Below are 19,041 nucleotides of genomic sequence, written 5' to 3'. Positions count from 1 at the left end.
TGGAAAAAACAGAGGAGCTCCAAAAAAACTATTCTTAATTATGCTGTGGATCGTCTTTTGCCCAAAACAGCATTCACATGTGACCCATCTTGTCTTTGGCTCTGCTGCTATGTGCATTATTATTACATATTTGGTACCTGGCTGGGGAGGAGGGATTTCCTGTGCATTTGCTACAACCCCAGTTCTGAAGACACTTTGTCCTGGCTCTTACAAGGAGGAGCAAAAGTGTGCCACATGTCTGGACACAGCAATCCCATTGCTGTTCCTCAAAGCCCAAAGCCTGTGTTACAGGATCAAAGGACTGTAGTTTGAAACCTCTGCCAAAGCACACAGAGGCAGTAAAACAAACTGAAACACAGGAGTGGAGGAAACAGACTTAAAACCAGGCAGGATGTTGCTCTGTGGTGAAGCAGTGCCCTTGATTTTGTGTCATGACACGAGAACCGGTGACTGTTCTAAGGGTTTCGAAAGATCTGGGCAATAAAGTGGCCTTTGATGGGGTCTTCTATGTTGTTGGATAAGGTGCTTGATCTTAATGCATACATTTCTACAGCTATTAGAAAATTAATAACATTGAAATGAATGATGACAGAAAAAAAAAGCAAAAGTAAAGATCAAAGAATATAAAGCTTATGCTGAAGTCTTTCACCTTTGGGTAAGCACAGTGTACTGACAGTCTGCTAATGAGCCCAACAGTGTTACTGTGTGGATTAAAAACACCCTTTTCTCTCTTGCATCTAATCCTTGTAGAGCCATGCACTACCTGCTGCCTCTTTTTACCTCAGTCAGGATGCTTAGATATTTCTTTAGAAAAGGTGGAGAAGCCACTGAGCATGGAGTTAATGGTGATGATTCATGGCATTCTGATGAAATGCTTTCTCTTTTGGGTGTCCTTTTCAAATGGTGAAACAGGCAAAGGATAGCCATGGACACATGCTACACTGGGCACTTCTGCTGTGAGAAGAGGTCTCATCTGTTTAGTCACCTAGTGACTCTGTGATGGTCAATTTGTAAAAATTTTTTTTTTTTTTTTCCAGCTTCGTTTTCTAGTGGAACTTGTATGGCCTCTGACATTGTTTCTTGCACTTGTCTGGCTGAGGAAAGCCAATCCACTGTATCGCCAACATGAATGTAAGAATGTTTAAGATGTTATCATGATCTGACTTCTTGTAGGTAATGGCAAGGTGTTCTCAGACAGAGGTATTGGGACTTGTTTGAAGAGTGTTCCTGTCCAGTGGCAAAGGAACAGGCTTTGGTTTGAGTGCCTTTGTTATTTATAGCCTTATAGTATAAGAGCAACCAGTGAGGAGATAAAAATAAAGCTCTAGTTTTCCTGTGAGATGTTTTCTGGTCAGACTTAACCTGAGGTCTCAAGATTCTATCAAGTTTTGGATTTCTGTAATTCTGTTACTGAGAAAATACTACCTCACTACCTATTTGAAAAGCCCCTCACATTACTCAGAATTAACTTCTGTTGAAAATAGCCATATCACTTATATTGGTGGCTTCTTTTTTCTCTGTAAAAGATAAAACGATGTGATTCCTATCACACTCCTTTGGTAGAGAGCCAACTCATGCTATTTATATTCACAAAGGTTGCATTAGAAAAGACATCTAACAATTTATATTTTGTGTTTTGGTACTCTAGGTCACTTCCCAAATAAGGCAATGCCATCAGCAGGAACACTGCCATGGTTACATGGCATCTTCTGTAACATGAACAATCCCTGTTTCCGCAGCCCAACCCATGGAGAGGGGCCAGGTGTGGTGTCCAACTACAAAAATTCCATGTAAGCAGAGCTGTATGTGTGAGACTGGGTTGCAGCAATACAGGCCTGCTAGGCAACTGCTAATAGCTTGCTCTTGGCACCTGTTGGGTGTTCAGGGGCATGAATGATGCAAGGAGAAAGGACAGAGTATCCTCACCTTGCTTAGAAAGGTCCCTCACCTCACCAAGGAATATTTTAAAGAATTATTCTGTGGTGTGAATGAAAAGAGAAGATAATAAGACACCAGAGTGCCAATGGTGGAAGACAAGAATTTTCAGATCTAGCACATTGGTTTCATGGTAACAATGGTCAGCAAAGTTGTAACAGAGCTCACGATGGTAAATTTGGGCCTTTTGGAGAGACTTCAGTACTACTCTTTAGGGAACGCATGTTCACCTAATAAAATCCATACTTTTTATTGTTGACTGCTTACTGAATGTCTTCAGACAAACCTTTTTGATAAAAGAGTATGAAATCCCTAAGCCTTCTTTTCTCATCACTAGAGTTGTCCCTTCTGAGTGAGAGCTCTGATGAAGTAACAGCAGATAACCTGCACTGCTGCTTCTTACGTAGCACCTGTTTTGGCTATATACTTGTGAGGCTTTAATCAGCACATGACCTTCAGATACTCAGCTTGTTTGCAAACTAGGAGAATGGGAGATTTCTGGACTATTATTGAAAAAGGGCTATAGAAGTGTTTTATTGCATTTTTTGTTACAACTGTGTCATGAAAGATAGTGTAGCAGACAAGGACCCTTAGAGTGAAGAAAAGAAACCTGTCAGCCTAAATTTAAAAAATGCTCCAAATCTCCATTTGCAAAGTCCACTTTGGACCATCCAATGATTAAAATTCACAAGTTAATAATGTGAGGACCACTGAAGCTCCAGTCACGTGAAAGTCTGTAACATGGACCTAACTTACCATTTGACCTTTTGTTGCTGGTGAACTTAAAATAGTCATCTGAATATTTTTGGTGGGGTACAGTCAAACACACAATGAAGCTAGAGAATTCTGTATTCTATGCATTCTGGCTTTTCCAGGTTGCTTGTTACAGAGCACTTGTCACTGTGTCAGTCCCAGCAAATTCAGTGCATTACAGCCAAAGTAAATACATTGTGTTTTCTGAAAGAATTTGCTCCTTCCTGTTTGTTGTTTCCTGTAAGTTAAAATTAGTCATGTGAACAGAGATATACTATGGCATGCATGGAAAAACATAACACTGTTAAAGAAGTGAAATGGCCCTACCTGATAGTAAGAAACTTTTTTTTGCTTGTACATAAACACAGGAATGCGGCGGCTACTTCTGAAGTTACACAGGAACTGATTTCATCCCGCTTGATCTGCATGTTCTAACCCAGAACCAGTAGTTAAATAGCTGCCTGTGACCATTTGTTACTTGTGTTTTCTAACTGCTCCTAGAAGAAATGTTCTGAAAGGACCTAAAAGATTGGAGGGGACTTATGTGAGTGGGGGAGGATGTTTCTGTTTGTGAGTGATTCCATGTCACTTGCTAGGCTGAGCAAGGCTGCATGTACACAGAGTGCCCCATTCAACTGCTGGAGCTGGGCCTGGGATAGAACTAGGGCAGATTTGCACCATAACTGTGAGATGCATGCTGTCTAGGGAAGGTCCTGGCTCCCCTGGAAGATCAGCATGGCTAACAAAGAAAGTGTGTGAATGACCAACCTTCTGCAACACCAGAGCCCTCTTAAACTTTCTGTGGACTTTAAATCTAACCGAATCCCAGACTACCTGAAACTGAGGACAAAACAACTTATTTTTTTCCTCATCCCTGATACACAGAGAGTCAACTTTACTTTTGCTTTTTTGGGAGGTTTTGAGGATTTTTTTTACTTGAAAGGTTCTCAAGAGTCATCAGTCTTAAATTATTGTTTATTTGTTATTTCTCCTTTTAGCCTTGCAAGGGTATATAAAGATGCTCAGGAGCTTTTACTGGAAGCCCCTGAAATCCATGACCTTGGAAGAATCTGGGAAGAACTGATCATTATGACTCAGTTTATGGAAACAATGAGAACTAATCCTGAAAGAATTGCAGGTAATTGTTATGTCTATATCCTTTAGACTATTTAATTTTTCCTTCTGAGAGCTGGATAGTAGTTACTTTGTAGGCTGGCAACATTATAATGTATTTCACATGTAGCTGTTGCTCTGCTTGCTGTTAGGGTAAGTTAAAACCTGTTCAGTGACAAACACTTATTTAAAAGATAGGAGAGAGGCAGTCTGCTCCATTCTACAACCATCTTCCTTAAATAACAGTAGGCAAAACTCAAAAAAGATGTCTCACCACACAAATAAAATGTGGCTGAAGAAATTTCATTAATTATTATTACAGTAGAAGCAGAAGCAGTGAGAAAGCATCACTGGAAGATGCAGAGGAATGGAAAATTAGGAAAATGTCTGAATACATGCCAGGAGCATAACCCAGAGAAGTGCTTAGAGGTACCTATGTCACAGCATCAGCTAAAACAGGTTTGGAACAGTGAAGAAGGAAGTCTTGATAATGTGTTTAGAAAGAGAAAGCAGTGAACACTTATAAACAGGATTGCAAATTCATTGCATTAACTTTTATTTGAAACAACCTGCCAAACCCAAAATACAGTCCTGGGGAAAATAAGGAATGGTATAATAATAAATTTTTTGGGCTTGAAGTACAGAATTTGAAAAGGTACTCCCAAAACTAAAGATACAATAATGGTCTGGCTTCATGAATTGATCTGTCAATCCTTTGTCACAGGAACAGTATTCTTATTGAAATTAAATAGTGACTCTCCAAATATTTTAATAAGATGTGTATAAAACATCTGATACACATGCTCCACTATCCTATCAGAGGTTTATACATAGAAGTAAAAAAGGGACTATCTCATTGTAAATAACAGTGAGACAACCAAATGCCCCAGAATGTAAACAACAAGAACTCAAGTATAATCTGAGCTGTTGTTAGTACCCAGCCACAGAAATCAAACCTGACTATTGAGAGGCAAGGAAAAGCATGTCATGCCATGAGTTTGCTATGTATTGCTAAGGGACCACACCCAGTGGTTTTGGAAGTTGCCTTTGCATCCCATATCAACTTTATGTTTGAAAAATAGAGCACATTCTCCCCAGTCCTGTGAAATATAATGTTAATGTTCCTTCAGAATCTGTGAGGGTTTTAAATGTGTTTTACTTAAAAAAAAAAAAGGAAAAAAAAAGAAAAAAGTTTGGAATTTCCTATTATATAAAATAAAATTTAAAAGTCAGTTCTGGGGCTTAATTAATAAAATGTGAATTACCACCTTTCTTCACACAGAAGAAGTTACTGAAAGATTGGCTATTTAAGTTGTCTGTGTTTATAGCTTAACACTATTGCTTGTAAGTAACAGTCTTAATAGAATAGTTGCGAAGTTGAGCACGGAAAAATTTGCAAATGTCAGAGTTGTAATTGCTCCTTCTGCTGATTCCTGAAATCAGATCTACCTCTTGAGTCCTCCTTCCCAGTTCTTGTGGTGCGCTTTTTCCTCCACGCTGCCTGGATGCCAGGAAAGACATCAGCAAGAATATGAGAGACAGACCCCTGCTATTGTTTTCAGTGTTTACTGCTTGAATAAATATGTGCAGGAACAATTGAAGAAGTCCTCAGCCCCTGCAGCCTTAGGCCAGAATATGCTTATTGCAGATGGAATTGTGGAAGTTGGTTGGCAAACTCTGATAAGACTCAGCTCACAGAATGGAGTGCATGTTTATTAGAAATATCTAAAGTTACGTTCACTATGTCAGTAGAATACACACTGCTCCTGTCAGTTTTAATTGCCTGTTTTGAAGACTAGCAGAATTAGAGCTTTTCAAGCATTCTTTACCAATGTCTGTTGATGCTGTGTGAGGTACTTTTAATAAAGGTATAATTTAATAAAGTTATAATAAATATTCAAAGAACATGAGCAACATTAAGTTTCCAAGCTTTCTTCTGCACCACATTGAGGCAGAGTTCTCACTGATAAGATTTGTAACAGAGAAGTTAAAAAAGGCTGGAACTGTTTCACTTTAGGAGCAGCAGTATTCTGAGTATTGTTACAGACAGTATGAGGGAAATTTGGTGGTCTCTTACACGTGTCTAGTTTAACAGTAGGTGGTCTCACTGGTTTGTGTGAAGAGTAGTTGTTAATCCAGTTTAACTACACTTTATGCTTCTTCAAAGAAGCGGAGTTTTTCTCATGGAAGATTTTGAAGGGTAACTGCAATGCTAGAGAATAAGGTTAACTAACTAAAATTGATTGACAGTGAGTGATAAATTAGTGTAAATGTAAAGGGTTGACTAAAGTTATTTACACAAGGTCCAGAAGAGAGGACACTAAGAACAGTAGCATACTTGAATCTGAACATTTGAAATAAAACATTACATCAGAAAAAGGCAGACACTTTCAGATGCAGTCAGAGCTGCTTTCAATGTGTCCATTGCTGTAGCCCTAATCTGAAACATCTTTGAGAGATCAGATATGCAGAGTCAGAACACTCAGCATTTTCTGATTATCATTTCCCAACAAAGGATTAAAATTATTTTGATTTGCAAAAATAATTTTAGACCCAGTTAGTCACAACTAGGTATAAGAGCCAAAGCACATTTTTTTGCAGGTTTAAGCCAGGGTATGAGTTGTTCTTTAACTTCCTTTGTTTGGTATTTCACTGATCTGTGCATTCCTTTTTTCATCCAGGAAGAGGAATACGAATTCTAGACATTTTGAAAGATGGGGAGACTCTCACATCCTTCTTGCTGGAAAATGTTGGCCTCCCAGATTTTGTTGTTTACCAGCTTATTAATGCTCAAGTGCGCCCTGAACAGGTGGGTAGAGTTTAACAGTTACTGAGTCATTATCTGTGAGAAAAGAATCTCCTGAGTTGTATGTGCAAAGTAGCCTTGGTGAAGGCCTGGGGCCCAGAACACCTGATGCCTTATGGGCTTTTTGTACAATTTCTCCCTTTGTTTTTGTGAATATAGAGGAAGAGATGTTTGGTTTGTCTTTAAAAAAACATGTCGAATATACATTAAATATTAATAAATTATAATATTAAATATAAATAAACAGCAAAGTGCTGTTGGTGAGCCCAAATAATGAGCACCAAGAAACAGTACTGGCAAGCAGTGAATCTATTCCCATGACTGAAGACTTGATTCAAAAGCATGATGCAGCTGTACATCCTTTTGAGATAACAGTCCTAATGACAGAAGAGCTATTGGATGTTCTTAATTTATAATTTAAATTCTCTGCCCTAATGTCAGCATGGTGGCTTTTGGGTACTGTCTCACATGAATAGGTAAAAGTGGAGAGGCAGACCCCCTTTATTAGATTCTGATTGAATAATAGATCTGCTCTGAAAATTCAGAGTGAAAAGTGCATGTCAAATCCCTCCTGAAGCAGCTAAGCAGGGAGCTATGTTTGACCAAGTCCAAGCTGTCTCTGCTTCTGCATGTACTGGTGGCTGGGAGCCCTGTGAGGAATGCTGTATTAATGAATGATTGTTGCTGAATTGGAGTTCTGGAACAATTTCTACACTGCATTAATGTGTGGGTGGAAACAAGGGAATAATTGTGGCTGCAACACAAAATTCCTCTGTTTCACTGCCACACAAAATGCAAATACTGGAAGTGTGTGTGAGCAGAAAGAGGAAGGGCATTCATGACCTTTCATGCAGTTCCTTTCATGCATCACAGGTTCCAGCTGGTGTGACCAGTAGCCACATTACGTATCTGCTGTATTCTTGATTGGATTGATTGTATTCTTCTCTTGGGGAAGCCCTCCCCTCTGCTCACTTTATCATGAAATAATACCACCAGATCATACCAAAGCCAGTGTCAATTGATACATCCTACAAATCTTCACACTTCAATGTCAGATGAGATGTTGAAAATTTGCTTCCTTGCTGCTTGTGATAAGGAGAATATATACAGACACCCTGCCGGGTTTCTCTTTCCCTATTCATCTCTATCTCTATTCTACACCAGAGATGCTGTGTCAGGAGAACTGAGTGCTGCTGTGTTAGACTCTATTAGCTCCCCAGTGACATTCATTCATCTACTGTTAAAAACTCTGCTTGCCAGTGTACGCAGGACTGAAGTTTTCAACACCATCTCCAAAAGAATGATTGAAACCTGCCAGAATGTGGTGTCCTTCTGCTGTATTTTCTGTGCTGATGTAGAAAAATATGTCGTTTTCTTTATGGTGGAAATTAAAGAAATCTGAGCATTGGTCAGAGGAAGCTGAAGGAGATCTGGCATTAAATACCACTTTTGCTGCCCTCTATACAGTTTACTTTTTAGCAGTAATTACAAGGATACAAGATCATCTCACCAGAGCTGATTTACAGCTATGAGGAAAGAAAGTGCTGTGAATACTTCTTTCAGGTGAAATTGATGCAGAAAAACTAATCTCATAATTTTAAAGACACAACAAGAGAATCAATGGAGTTGAACACTTCATTTTCTGTGGGAGATAAATTGCTTAATTTCAATAGACCTTCCTGAAAGGCAAGTTGCTTTGGCTGGACTGATGCATGATTGAGGTAGACATTTCTGAGCCATGACTAGACCCTAGATCTATGGTTGTCTTAGTCCTTCACTGTGATAGTTCATCTCTGGTTCTTCATGCTGCTCTGCCCTCTGTTTGCCTGCATATTGCTGTACACCCCTTCCCCCTGCCTCTGATGGCACAGAACTGATCAACCCAAAAGCATGTTGTTTACAAAAGCCTGACTGTTGCCAACAGCTGGCTGGAGATCTAGGTCTGAGCCGCCTGGGAGTCAGGAAATGACACACAGTGCTGAAAGCTAAACCTGATCAAACAGCCAGCTAGCTGAAAAAATAATTTGGACTTCATCTTGCCAGCTTTGGCCAAACAGTGACACATTGATTAAAAAAAAAAGTATTGAAGTTTCCCTCTGAGGGCCTGCTTTTTTGAGTCATTCTAAGATAAAGATAAGAAACTGATGTTAAAACACAATAAGAAGTTCAGGAAAGATTGGCAGTAGCCCACCCTACCGGAAAAATTGGAAGGGCGGAGGTTTGATGTTTTTATAATCCCATCTGTTTAACATTACTGAAATGCAGTTACAGTTTGTAAATAACAACTCTTTTTTTTTTTCTGTGTTTATCCTTCTCAATTATGTTAATATCACTGTTTCCTCATTTCACAAGTCAAAGCAAGGTTCCCAGGCTGCCTCCCTGTGCAGCCCAGTTTTGTTGCAGTTCACACTGCTTGAGGAGGACCATGCCAAATGAGGCATATATGGTTAAAAAATGCTGTTCTTATCACACACATCCCCAGGACATAAATGACTGAGCAAATGAGCAAATTATTTCACTGATGTAAACTAACTTAATTCCAATTCAAATGTTCCAGTTTGAGGGAACATTTCTTTGGTTTTGGGGTTTTTTTGCAAGACAGACTGTATCTGTCAGTTGCATTCCTTCTTTTACCCTCTGACTATCTCCACACTGTCTAACTTGTGTTAGCAATGTCTTTATATGAGTACAGCTGTAGTTATGATAGTGCCTCTCAGATACTTCTAAAAAATCACATCCCTTTTTTGCATCATAATTCCAACACACGATCTGTGTGTAATTCAGATGCCTTTCTTTTTTGTCAACTGCAGCTCCATAAGCTGAAATTCAGGGCAGTCATGGCCAATAAAATACATTATTCTAGACCTCTCTACCTCTGCCTTTCGTATTCTGGATGCTGACTTTCCAGAGCCACACTTGCACTTTACTTGATAACTTCTGACAGATGAAGCACTTAATGAATAACTCATCAATCTACTTTGAATCTACTCTCCAAAGCAACTTAATTAATTTTTTTCTCATTCCTTTGTGTTTTTAAGTATTCTTACAGGCACCACCAAACAAATCTCAGCTGCTAATTATAGGAGATTTGCAGATACAAAATTTTGATAATGATTAATTCCTTCATTTGATTGTGTAAGAAATAAATATGCACCTATGTCTGACCTGGTATAGGTGTGGTGTGTTTTTTCAATCCACATGTCTTAAAGACTGGAATGCTCAGCAGATTATTTTTCTAATGAAAATTACATTTTGGATAGATTTTGACAATTTCTTTTTTCGTGCAGCTTATTAAATTCATTTAGTCTAATGCTGTTGTGTCAGTGCATAGTTCTTGAGTGTCTGAAAGTCTGTGTTCATCTCAAACACAATAGGCATTTACAGTGATCACAGTGTTCTGAGCTTTTTTCCTTAAATTTGTGATGTGAAAGGAGTTAGAGCATGGGAACATTAGCTTGTGAGCAATTTCCAATGCTGCTTTTTACTCTATTGCCATGTCTTCTGTATATTATAAAATAAGTAGAACTTGATCATAGACTACCAAGAGCATTCCATAACAACAGTGTAAATCCCATGTAAATCTGCTGATTCCTATAGAGTTATTTTGCATTTACATTGGTTTAACTATAAACTAATGTGTTCCCATTGGTTGAACTCTAAAGATAAAAATTTGGGCTTTTTCTGCTCCTTGTTTATATTAGAAGAAGTGACCAATAGATGGGTGTGATTTAATATAAAATGGCTTTGTAAATCCTGGCAGTATGCCTGTGCAGAGTGACAGTGAATGATGCCTGTGGGGAAGCATTGTAGTGGAATAGTCAGAACTGAAATAGAATGCTGAGGGAAATCAAGCTTGAGAATCAGAGGTATTGGCCCTTTTTATTTTGTTAGAGCAGCTAACAGCAAAAATATAACTAACCTGAACACAAGAGGTAGAGTGATGCAGCATTATCAGTTGGTCCTGGGAAAATAATTTCAAGCAAGCTGTAGCTATCCCTCCTTAGCCACAAGGATGGGTGGCATGGCTTCAGGTGTGCTTAGATGACAGTGAGGAAGGGAAGATCACTCACAAGGACTTTTGCAATGAAAGGAAAACTCACTAATGAGAAGATGAAAAACATGTCTGAAGGCAAGGTGATCTAGCATAACATCAAATGAAGGTGATTGAAGGGTTGATGCTTCAGCTGACCACATCTCTTTGCCATTCATTAAAATATTAGCAGGGGCTGATATCAAAGTGTCCACTTTTGATAAATTTTTAATTGTTCCTCAGCAGTATGAAAGTTTCATAACAGTAAGTGAACTGTTGGCTTTGGTTGCAGTTTGCCTATGGTGTCCCTAGCTTGACTCTGAAGGACATTGCTTGCAGTGAGATGCTCCTGGACCGCTTTATTATCTTCAGCAGCCGAAGAGGTCTCCCTTCTGTACACAAGGCCATGTGTGCTTTGTCCCAGGAAAGTCTACAGAGAGTAGAAGATGCCTTGTATGCAAATGTTGATTTCTTTAAGCTATTTCAGCTGGTAAGTATTAACACAATTATCCTGCCTTATGTTGCATTTTTTTGGTTTATATTTCATTGCCCTTTGAGAATTTTTTGTAATATGTCACCAATTTTCCAGGTGGTCTTAGTTTATTTACCCCTGCAAATGTAAGGCTGTGGATGTGTGATTGTTAACCTACCATCAGCAGGACACTAGACAGTTCTGAGTATTTTTTGGGATGAAACACATTAAATTCACAGTACAGCAGAACTAAGAGATTCAAATGCAATTTTTATATCAAAGTTTGTGTTGAAATATTATCTGGTCTTTCCAGTCTGTGTAGCAAAACAGTTTGTGGCAAAACCTACAGGGGCCTTGCTAAGGGTTCTGAAAATACCCAATATAGCCCATTCTGTCTTTGCTTCTTGCAACTTGACAGAATTTTAGGCTGCAGTCAAAGTATGATACAGCTTGAGTTGGCATAGCCATATGAGCCATTTATAAAAAACCCAAAACAAACGAACTAGGAAGTTGTACTGGCTTTCATCACTCTTTCTGTAGAAGCTTTTACTTACCTCTGTTCATTTTCATTGCCCTTCTTTGTGTTGGTGTTTCTACTGTGACCTGGCTATAAATTAATCACATCTGCAGCCTTGGTTTAGTATGGAGATATTATGCCACTTTATAGATAGGTATAAACATAGATTAGCATTATTACTTTAAAATATATAATAAAATACAAATTATATCAAATTAATATATATACAAAAAGGCATATTTTTCTAGTATTTCATTTGTATTCTGCACACTGAGGTGGTGCTTTCAGAGAACTAATCATAAAGACTGCAAGGTCTCTTTCCTCATGGTAGCAAACTTAGAGTCCATCACTGTGTATATATCTTTCATGTTTGTTTTCCCTATGATCATGTTTTGCATTTTTCAACAATGAATTTAATTTGCTGTATTCCACCTTGTAACTTAATGTCATGAAACCATCACATTGTCAGTTTGCTTTATAGGACCAGGCAGGATACATGAAAAACTCCTAAAGCTGCATCGGAAGTATTGACCAGACTTTTCTGCCACAGCAGTGTAACATCATGGTTAATTTAACATGGATTTTCTTCAGCTCGGAGTTGCTCAGAAATGGGAACAGAGGATGCCAGAAGCTGTAATTGGCACACAAGCAAAACACTGTTTGATTTTTGTAGCATTGATAGTCAGTCATTGTGCCCATATGATTTTACCAATCCTGATAAGAATTTGTGATCAACTTCTAAAAGCTGGTATTTTCCACTTCTAAAAATGTGTTGGCTTATATTTTCATAAATCTGATGCTTGCTGGAAGTAGCAGAGAATTAATGCTACAGTATTTCTGAGATAGATTTTCAGCATTTAAGGACTTCATGTGAATATTCACAATGCACTGCCCAGCTTTTTTACAGGTTTGTAATTCCCGTTATTCAGAGTTTCAAAAAGACCAGATAAGGCAGGTGCTCCAAGAACCCTGTATAGTCTTTGCACAGACTGGTTCCCCTTAGGGGCCAAGAAAAAGTGTATTTTGAAGCCCTGTGTGTATTCTTGCTGCCTGAACTGCAAGTGACAGATCAGAACATACTAACATGAGCTTTCCATAAAAACTCTTCCCTTTGTGACTCCCTGCCAGGTACCTACCCAGTGCAGCTGTCTTCTGCCTTTTTAGCCACATACTGACTGAAGGGAATGGCAGGCAATCAGCATGGTGTATAGGCCTTTTTGGGGAAAGCTTTTTAGGGGCTTGTCTCATAAATATCGCAGTCTAGCTATATACAAGTCCAGCTTTATATTTTGTTGTAATAGCAGAAGTGCCTGACAAATCCATGCCAGCTCCAAGTCCATGTGTGATTCTTTAGACAGCTGACAAAGATGCAGTGATGCAAAGTGGTACGTGACAGCACACCATGGTGTCACCTGTTTCTTTTAAGAAATTGACAAATAAAATGTTCACTTCTGCTGAAAAGGCAGTTCGGTCAGTCTGCAGGAGCTTGGGAAAGTAATGGTTTCTATCAGGTTTGACAGACAGTGAGGACCAGACTGTCTCCAAAATCAGAAAATCCCTGAAGTGTAAAGTACTACAAATTATTTACCTCCATGGCAAATGGGGGCTTCTGTATCAAACTTGCTAATTTAGGAAGTCTGTATATCTCACTGAAGGAATAGCCTCTCTGAGAAGCAGCTTCTCAGATGTCCTAGTTCCTGCATTCCTCCTCCATTTTTGTGTACCTTTTGGCATGGTGGGCTTAGATGAGCAGAACAAATCTCAAGATATATTTTAAGTGGCCTGTGTTTGTTTCAGCCTTCTATTAGAAAGAATATTTACACAGGCTACTTAGTGAATCTGCACATGGGTGCTGGATTTGTAGTACTGTAAGACAGCCTGATAAGACATTATTCCAAGTAACTCAAAGTATTTAAGCTACAGAGATGCCATTTGGATTTTCTTCTCATTGTTACAGCTGTTGTCATGTAGAAACCCATCTCTGTTTTCTGTGTATCCACAGCTTCCCACTGTGTTGGACAGAAATTCACCAGGTGCTGACCTGAAGGCCTGGGGAAGGGTGCTGTCTAATGTCTCCCAAGCAGTGCAAAAGGTAAGTGGTTTAATAATAGATTACATCATTTCTCTGCATAGATTATAGTCCTTGTTTTCCTTTGTTGTTTTTATATTCCAGTTACCTGCTTTACCAGAAAGAAAATAAACTTGTTGAGGATGAGCTTATTCCTTAAATATTCATTCTTCTCTCATTACAAAGTAAATGTGGATATAAGCATTGGCAATTATGAAGTATATCCTTTTCTTCAGAAAAGACATGAAAGAACAAGAACTGAAAATGGTGCCTGTGACCAGGGCAGAGGAGATAAAAGGATGAGGTTCTGACTGCATTCATGCTTTACCGTCTGGGCACAACTACAACCTCACCAGATACTTACCTCCTTTGAGGGCTGCAATTAACCAAGCCTTGTCTTACTGCAGCTAGCCAGGAAGCCAAGCATTCAGGACCTTATGATGGTTCTGCAGCCATTTGTACAAGATGGAAGGCCAGAATCCTTAGGCCACTTGGTGAGTTCCCTGTCGGATCTTTTCTGTGGCTACCCAGAAGGAGGTGGATCCAGAGTGCTTTCCTTCAACTGGTATGAAGATAACAACTACAAAGCTTTCCTTGGGATTGACTCAACAAGGAAGAAATCTGGTTATCTTTATGATAATACAACCAGTAAGTTTTCCCACCAAACCATTAAGAGACTGTGGACAGGTGCAACTTATATTCGAATACTAGCATAGAATGTTGCTTTTATAAAATAATATTTTAAAGCAGTTGATTCAGGAAATTAAAAAATTGGTTTTGTGTCCTCACTTCCTACTATTATAATAGGAGAGAATGCAAAGAGGAACCAATTTTTCTTTTTTATCTTTTTATTATGTCCCCTTCTGTTTGCTATTTCAGTTTTCTCTACACTGAGCTCACAAGTGGTTTTTTCTGTACTAACCATGTTATAGCCGATAGTGTATTTCTGTGTCCCTTCTGCTTTGATAGATAGGGTTTCATGGTTACAAAGTACAGATGAGCAATTTGCTTACAGAGACTCCTGCCTTTCACTGTTTGTGTTGATACTTGGCTCTATGTATGTCTGAACCTTCCAAAGACCTGTAAAAGGTCCAGTACTCCATCTCTTCAGCCAGGAAACAAATTAATTGAATGCTATCCAAGTAAACTAATTACTTCATAGTGCAGGGGTAAGGTAAAAATATTTGCATGAAAATGTGTAATTTTAAATTATTGTAGGATCCAGTTCTGAACTGTTCCAGAGTTCAATATCTAAGCCCACAGGATCAGCTTTGTATCAGTATCAACTACAATACATCAACTACAATATAAAGGAGCTAAGACATGAGGAGTAAAGCAAATAAAGTTCAAACTGCTCAGTCAGTTCTGAGCTGTCTCATTTTCTTCCATTTGAAATACCATGTAAATAACAGCAACTTTCATATGGTTATTTATGTTTACTTTTCTGTTTTCCACAGTCTGTACTTTACAAATCCAATATCTACTTAATAGTCATTTCTATCCATTCAGACATTGTACTTCTGCATTGCAGTATGTACTTTAACTCATTCACATTCAAACTGTCTGTATTGCCAGTCAAAAGCCCTGCAGGATGTTATGTATGATAGGATTTGAGTAGGGTTATATAAAGACTGTGTTTCTTTCTGTCTTTAGCACCCTTTTGTAATGCATTGATCCAGAACTTGGAATCAAACCCTTTAACCAAAATAGCCTGGAGTGCTGTGAAGCCCCTGCTGATGGGAAAAATTCTCTTTGCTCCTGATTCACCTTCTGTACGGGAAATCATAAAAAATGTAAGACGTTCTGAAATACAAAAAATGTGTATTTCTTAAAAAATTTGCATCCCAAGAAACATCTTTTGAGAAACAGTGACCCAATTACCTTAGCCTAATCAGTTTTTCTTCTCAGAACTCCCATCTGTTCTGATGGTCCTCCGAGGAAGGACTGGTACTCTGTTTAAAATACAGGAGAAGGTCTTCACTGATTCGTCTCATCTTGGTCCGTGCTACATGGTTTTTCCAGCTCGTTCAAGCAGCTTTTTGTTGGTGGGATTCCACATTTGCACTAGAATATATAGTAATATTTATATTTACTTTACAGAGGTAGGAACACGAGCAGCTCTGTGTCAGTAAATATTTAAATGGGGCCACTGTGAGGCTTGGATAAGCTTATTGAGACCTAACACTGAGATATTGCAAACCAATAGCAACATCATGATTTAGCATTATATCTGTTGAAATCATAAAGAATTTTCACTTCATTAAAATAGGATGGAGCCTGGACTCTTCAGCAAAATGCTTGAAGTTAGGTGAAATGAATCTGAGCAGTTAAATTGAGGTTGCATATGACCCAGGTTTTGGCCACCTCATAAACAGCGATTCGCTACTCTAGACATCTGTACAAGGCACAGAACTGCTGCTCATAGTTCGCGCAGGAAAACATTAGATTTACAGCAGCTCAGCATTTCAGGTCTTAATATCTTTCCTGTGGGACTATATGTCTTTTCCAGCTGCCTTCCACTCATTCATCTACCCACATATTCATCTTTCTTTTTACTTCTTAATGGAGAGAAATAGTCAAGGGGAAAAATTCTAAATAATTCTAATGAAAATCTAAAATTTTTTAAGGAATTGAAGTTAACTACGATTGATGTGCACTTGTTTTTTCCATTACATATACAAGAGAATTTTATCCTAAGTGACTTTGATTCTGGATGGATTTTACAGATTGTTTTTCTGAGGGTTATTAACATTTCTGCTATTTGAACGAGTTGATTAAGTTTTGAAGGTAAAAACTACAGCTAAGTTAGGGGTTTCCCTGTCACCGAATCCTGGATGGATCATAAATTCTGTCTATCTCCTTCATTTTCTAGCACTCTTTTCTGCTGTTTTTTTCATCAGGCAAATTCTACTTTTGAGGAACTTGAACGCCTCCGCCTGTTGACCAAAGCTTGGGAGGAAGTAGGACCTCAGCTGTGGTACTTCTTTCAAAACAGCCTGCAAATGAATATGATCCGTGTATGTTATAAATTATCAAAGATCCTCAGTAAGAGCAGCCTTTCCCCATCTTTTATTTTTATTAACGGAGAAGACAATTAATTTGAAAGGTTTCGCTGGAAGCACAGCCTTTGCAGCAAGGAAAGGCCTTTAAGGCTGTTGGCTTGGCTGCTGGGCTTTGCTTGAAGGCAAGTCATAGATGCATTACAGCATCCCCATGGCAAAACCTTAGATCTGGGCAGTCAAGAATCTGGCTAATGACTTCTTAATAAAAGCAGCAATTGCTGCTTCCCTACCTCTCCAAAATGTCTTTCGAGAACAGACAACTTGATTTTCTTGGATTCTGTATGGGCAAAGAAGGCAGTAGGACCATACTTTACCTGAGCCAAATTTATTTTTGGAAATTGCTTATTTCTGCATCATATAGATTTTACTTTGATCAGCTACAATTACTATCTGTAATTAAAGTTTATAAAGCAGTTCATACTAGAAAAAATATTTGATTTCCTCATTTTTCTATATTGAATTAGACATATATATCACTTATCCTCTTGCTTACAAGGAAACAATGCAATAAATAGTCAAGGAAAAAATTATTTTCATCCATTCTTCAGATCACACATCCAGCTCTGCAATTACCCATTTTTAAAATAGATTCCTTAGCATACCCTTTTGTCCTTGTTCATGTGCTGAAAGAGGTATGGAAATAGAAACCTTTCTAGGCTAAACAGGGCATGGAAAAACAATCATTATAGAAAAGCTGTCATGGTATGTTTCTTCAGGACTCTTTGAAGCACCCTACAGTGAGGGACTTCCTGAACAGCCAGATGGGTGCTGAAGGCTTCACCGCAGAACATATAATCAACTTCCTCCACAATGGATCTTCAAAGAGCCGGGAGAAAGGAATGGTGGACTTTGACTGGCGCAACATCTTCGGTGCTGTAGATCAAGTTCTGCGTTTGGTCAGTCAGTATTTGGAGGTAAATTCAGCCCTGCCCCTTCTGGGAATAATTGTAGAGGATATCCTAAAACCAGTTCAGTGGTACTGGGGTCTGTGGTAACAGTCAAGAAAGTTAAAAATGTAAAATCTTCATTTGTTTCAAACTGAATTTCATTATTGAAATTTTATTTATATTTTATTTTATTCATTATTATGTGTTTAGAATAATACAATGGCACAAGAACATGAACACTTATTATTATGAAAAAAGTTCAATTTGATGATCCTCAAATGCTTTGTTCAGAATGTTGGTTGAATGTCTGAACACATTTCAATGTTGAGAGGCAGAAAGTGAATGCAAAACCGCAAAGAAATGGTTTTTTGTAAGTATTAATAGCCAATAGGCCTCTAATTTCAGCAAGATCAGGAGAAGAGAAACTAATAGTTCTTTGGTAAGTCTCCTTTTGGGTGTGTGAGCACCTGATCAAAATTCCATTGAATGGGGGAGTTGCCACTGTTCTGTGGTCACTTCTGACAAGATGCTTGTCTCTTTCCTGGAGTCTGTACCTCTCTTCTCTAGTGTGTTGTTTTCAGTGGTGCCTTCCGAGGATTTTTGAGAGAAAATTGGTACTAGTTATAGGCAACTAGACTAAGCCTAGCACCTAAATTCAATCCAGTTCAGTCTAAAAGACCATTTGTCCTCTGCAAGAAGGAGGGACCTAAAAGTTTATCTGCCTTTCTTCAGCTTGTAGAAGAAGGAACAATAAAGTCTTTGCACAAAGCTGTGCTGATTAATTTAATGATCTTCCTGCATCATGTTAGCAAAATTATTTCTTAGTCAAACTGAGTGAAATATACTGCTTGCAGCAGGTCAGTGCTGGAACATCAATAATATGAGAGCAGTTACTGTACCTGGTAATAGGTCTTTGTGTACTAATGTTCTTTGTAATTAGCTTATTCTTTAAAGGCTGCTGTTTACATGGATTTGTAAGCATTGGAGAATGTTTTCCCACTGTGCCAGACACAATGGCAACAAATAGCTCCCTTTTGGGAATAGCCTACTCCTTGCCACTGTAGGATGCAATGAGGACAGGTGTGTTGCCAGCAACTATCTTTGGAGACTCCTGCTCCAAAGGAGCAAGCTGTGATGCAGCTCAGAATCCCACAAATTATGCAGTGACTGCTCCTCCTCACCACCCCAAGACTTTCCTGTTCTTCTCTTTGATTACCTTAGGCCACAGAACAGCTAAACTATTTGGGAGAGCTATACAGTCACCTCTTTTTGTTTATTATTTTCTGGTTTTATCTTCCAAACCTGTTACTATTATCTTGGTTTTTGTTTTCCCATTTTCATTGGGTCATTTTAAATTGTTAAAGAATTACTGGGAGAAGATTTGAAATAAATTTCCCC

At 38.5% G+C, this 19,041-nt stretch overlaps 1 protein-coding gene across 2 annotated transcripts in view; it reads left to right on the top strand.

The window, feature by feature from the left end:
* Positions 1-19,041, top strand: part of ABCA4 (ATP binding cassette subfamily A member 4) — a 68,228-nt gene that overhangs the window by 5,137 nt on the left and 44,050 nt on the right. For both annotated transcript variants that reach the window (XM_085068103.1, XM_085068104.1), the window contains 10 exons: positions 1,038-1,131; positions 1,649-1,790; positions 3,687-3,826; positions 6,483-6,610; positions 10,930-11,127; positions 13,629-13,718; positions 14,102-14,342; positions 15,348-15,487; positions 16,595-16,711; positions 17,473-17,670. In XM_085068103.1, coding sequence (XP_084924229.1) covers positions 1,038-1,131; positions 1,649-1,790; positions 3,687-3,826; positions 6,483-6,610; positions 10,930-11,127; positions 13,629-13,718; positions 14,102-14,342; positions 15,348-15,487; positions 16,595-16,711; positions 17,473-17,670 — 1,488 coding nt within the window. The remainder of the gene's footprint in view (positions 1-1,037; positions 1,132-1,648; positions 1,791-3,686; positions 3,827-6,482; positions 6,611-10,929; positions 11,128-13,628; positions 13,719-14,101; positions 14,343-15,347; positions 15,488-16,594; positions 16,712-17,472; positions 17,671-19,041) is intronic.

Source organism: Lichenostomus cassidix, chromosome 8, assembly GCF_008360975.1.
Source record: "Lichenostomus cassidix isolate B80296 chromosome 8, HeHo_3.0, whole genome shotgun sequence".
Lineage (NCBI taxonomy): Eukaryota > Metazoa > Chordata > Aves > Passeriformes > Meliphagidae > Lichenostomus > Lichenostomus cassidix.
This window is presented reverse-complemented; position numbering and strand designations above follow the sequence as displayed.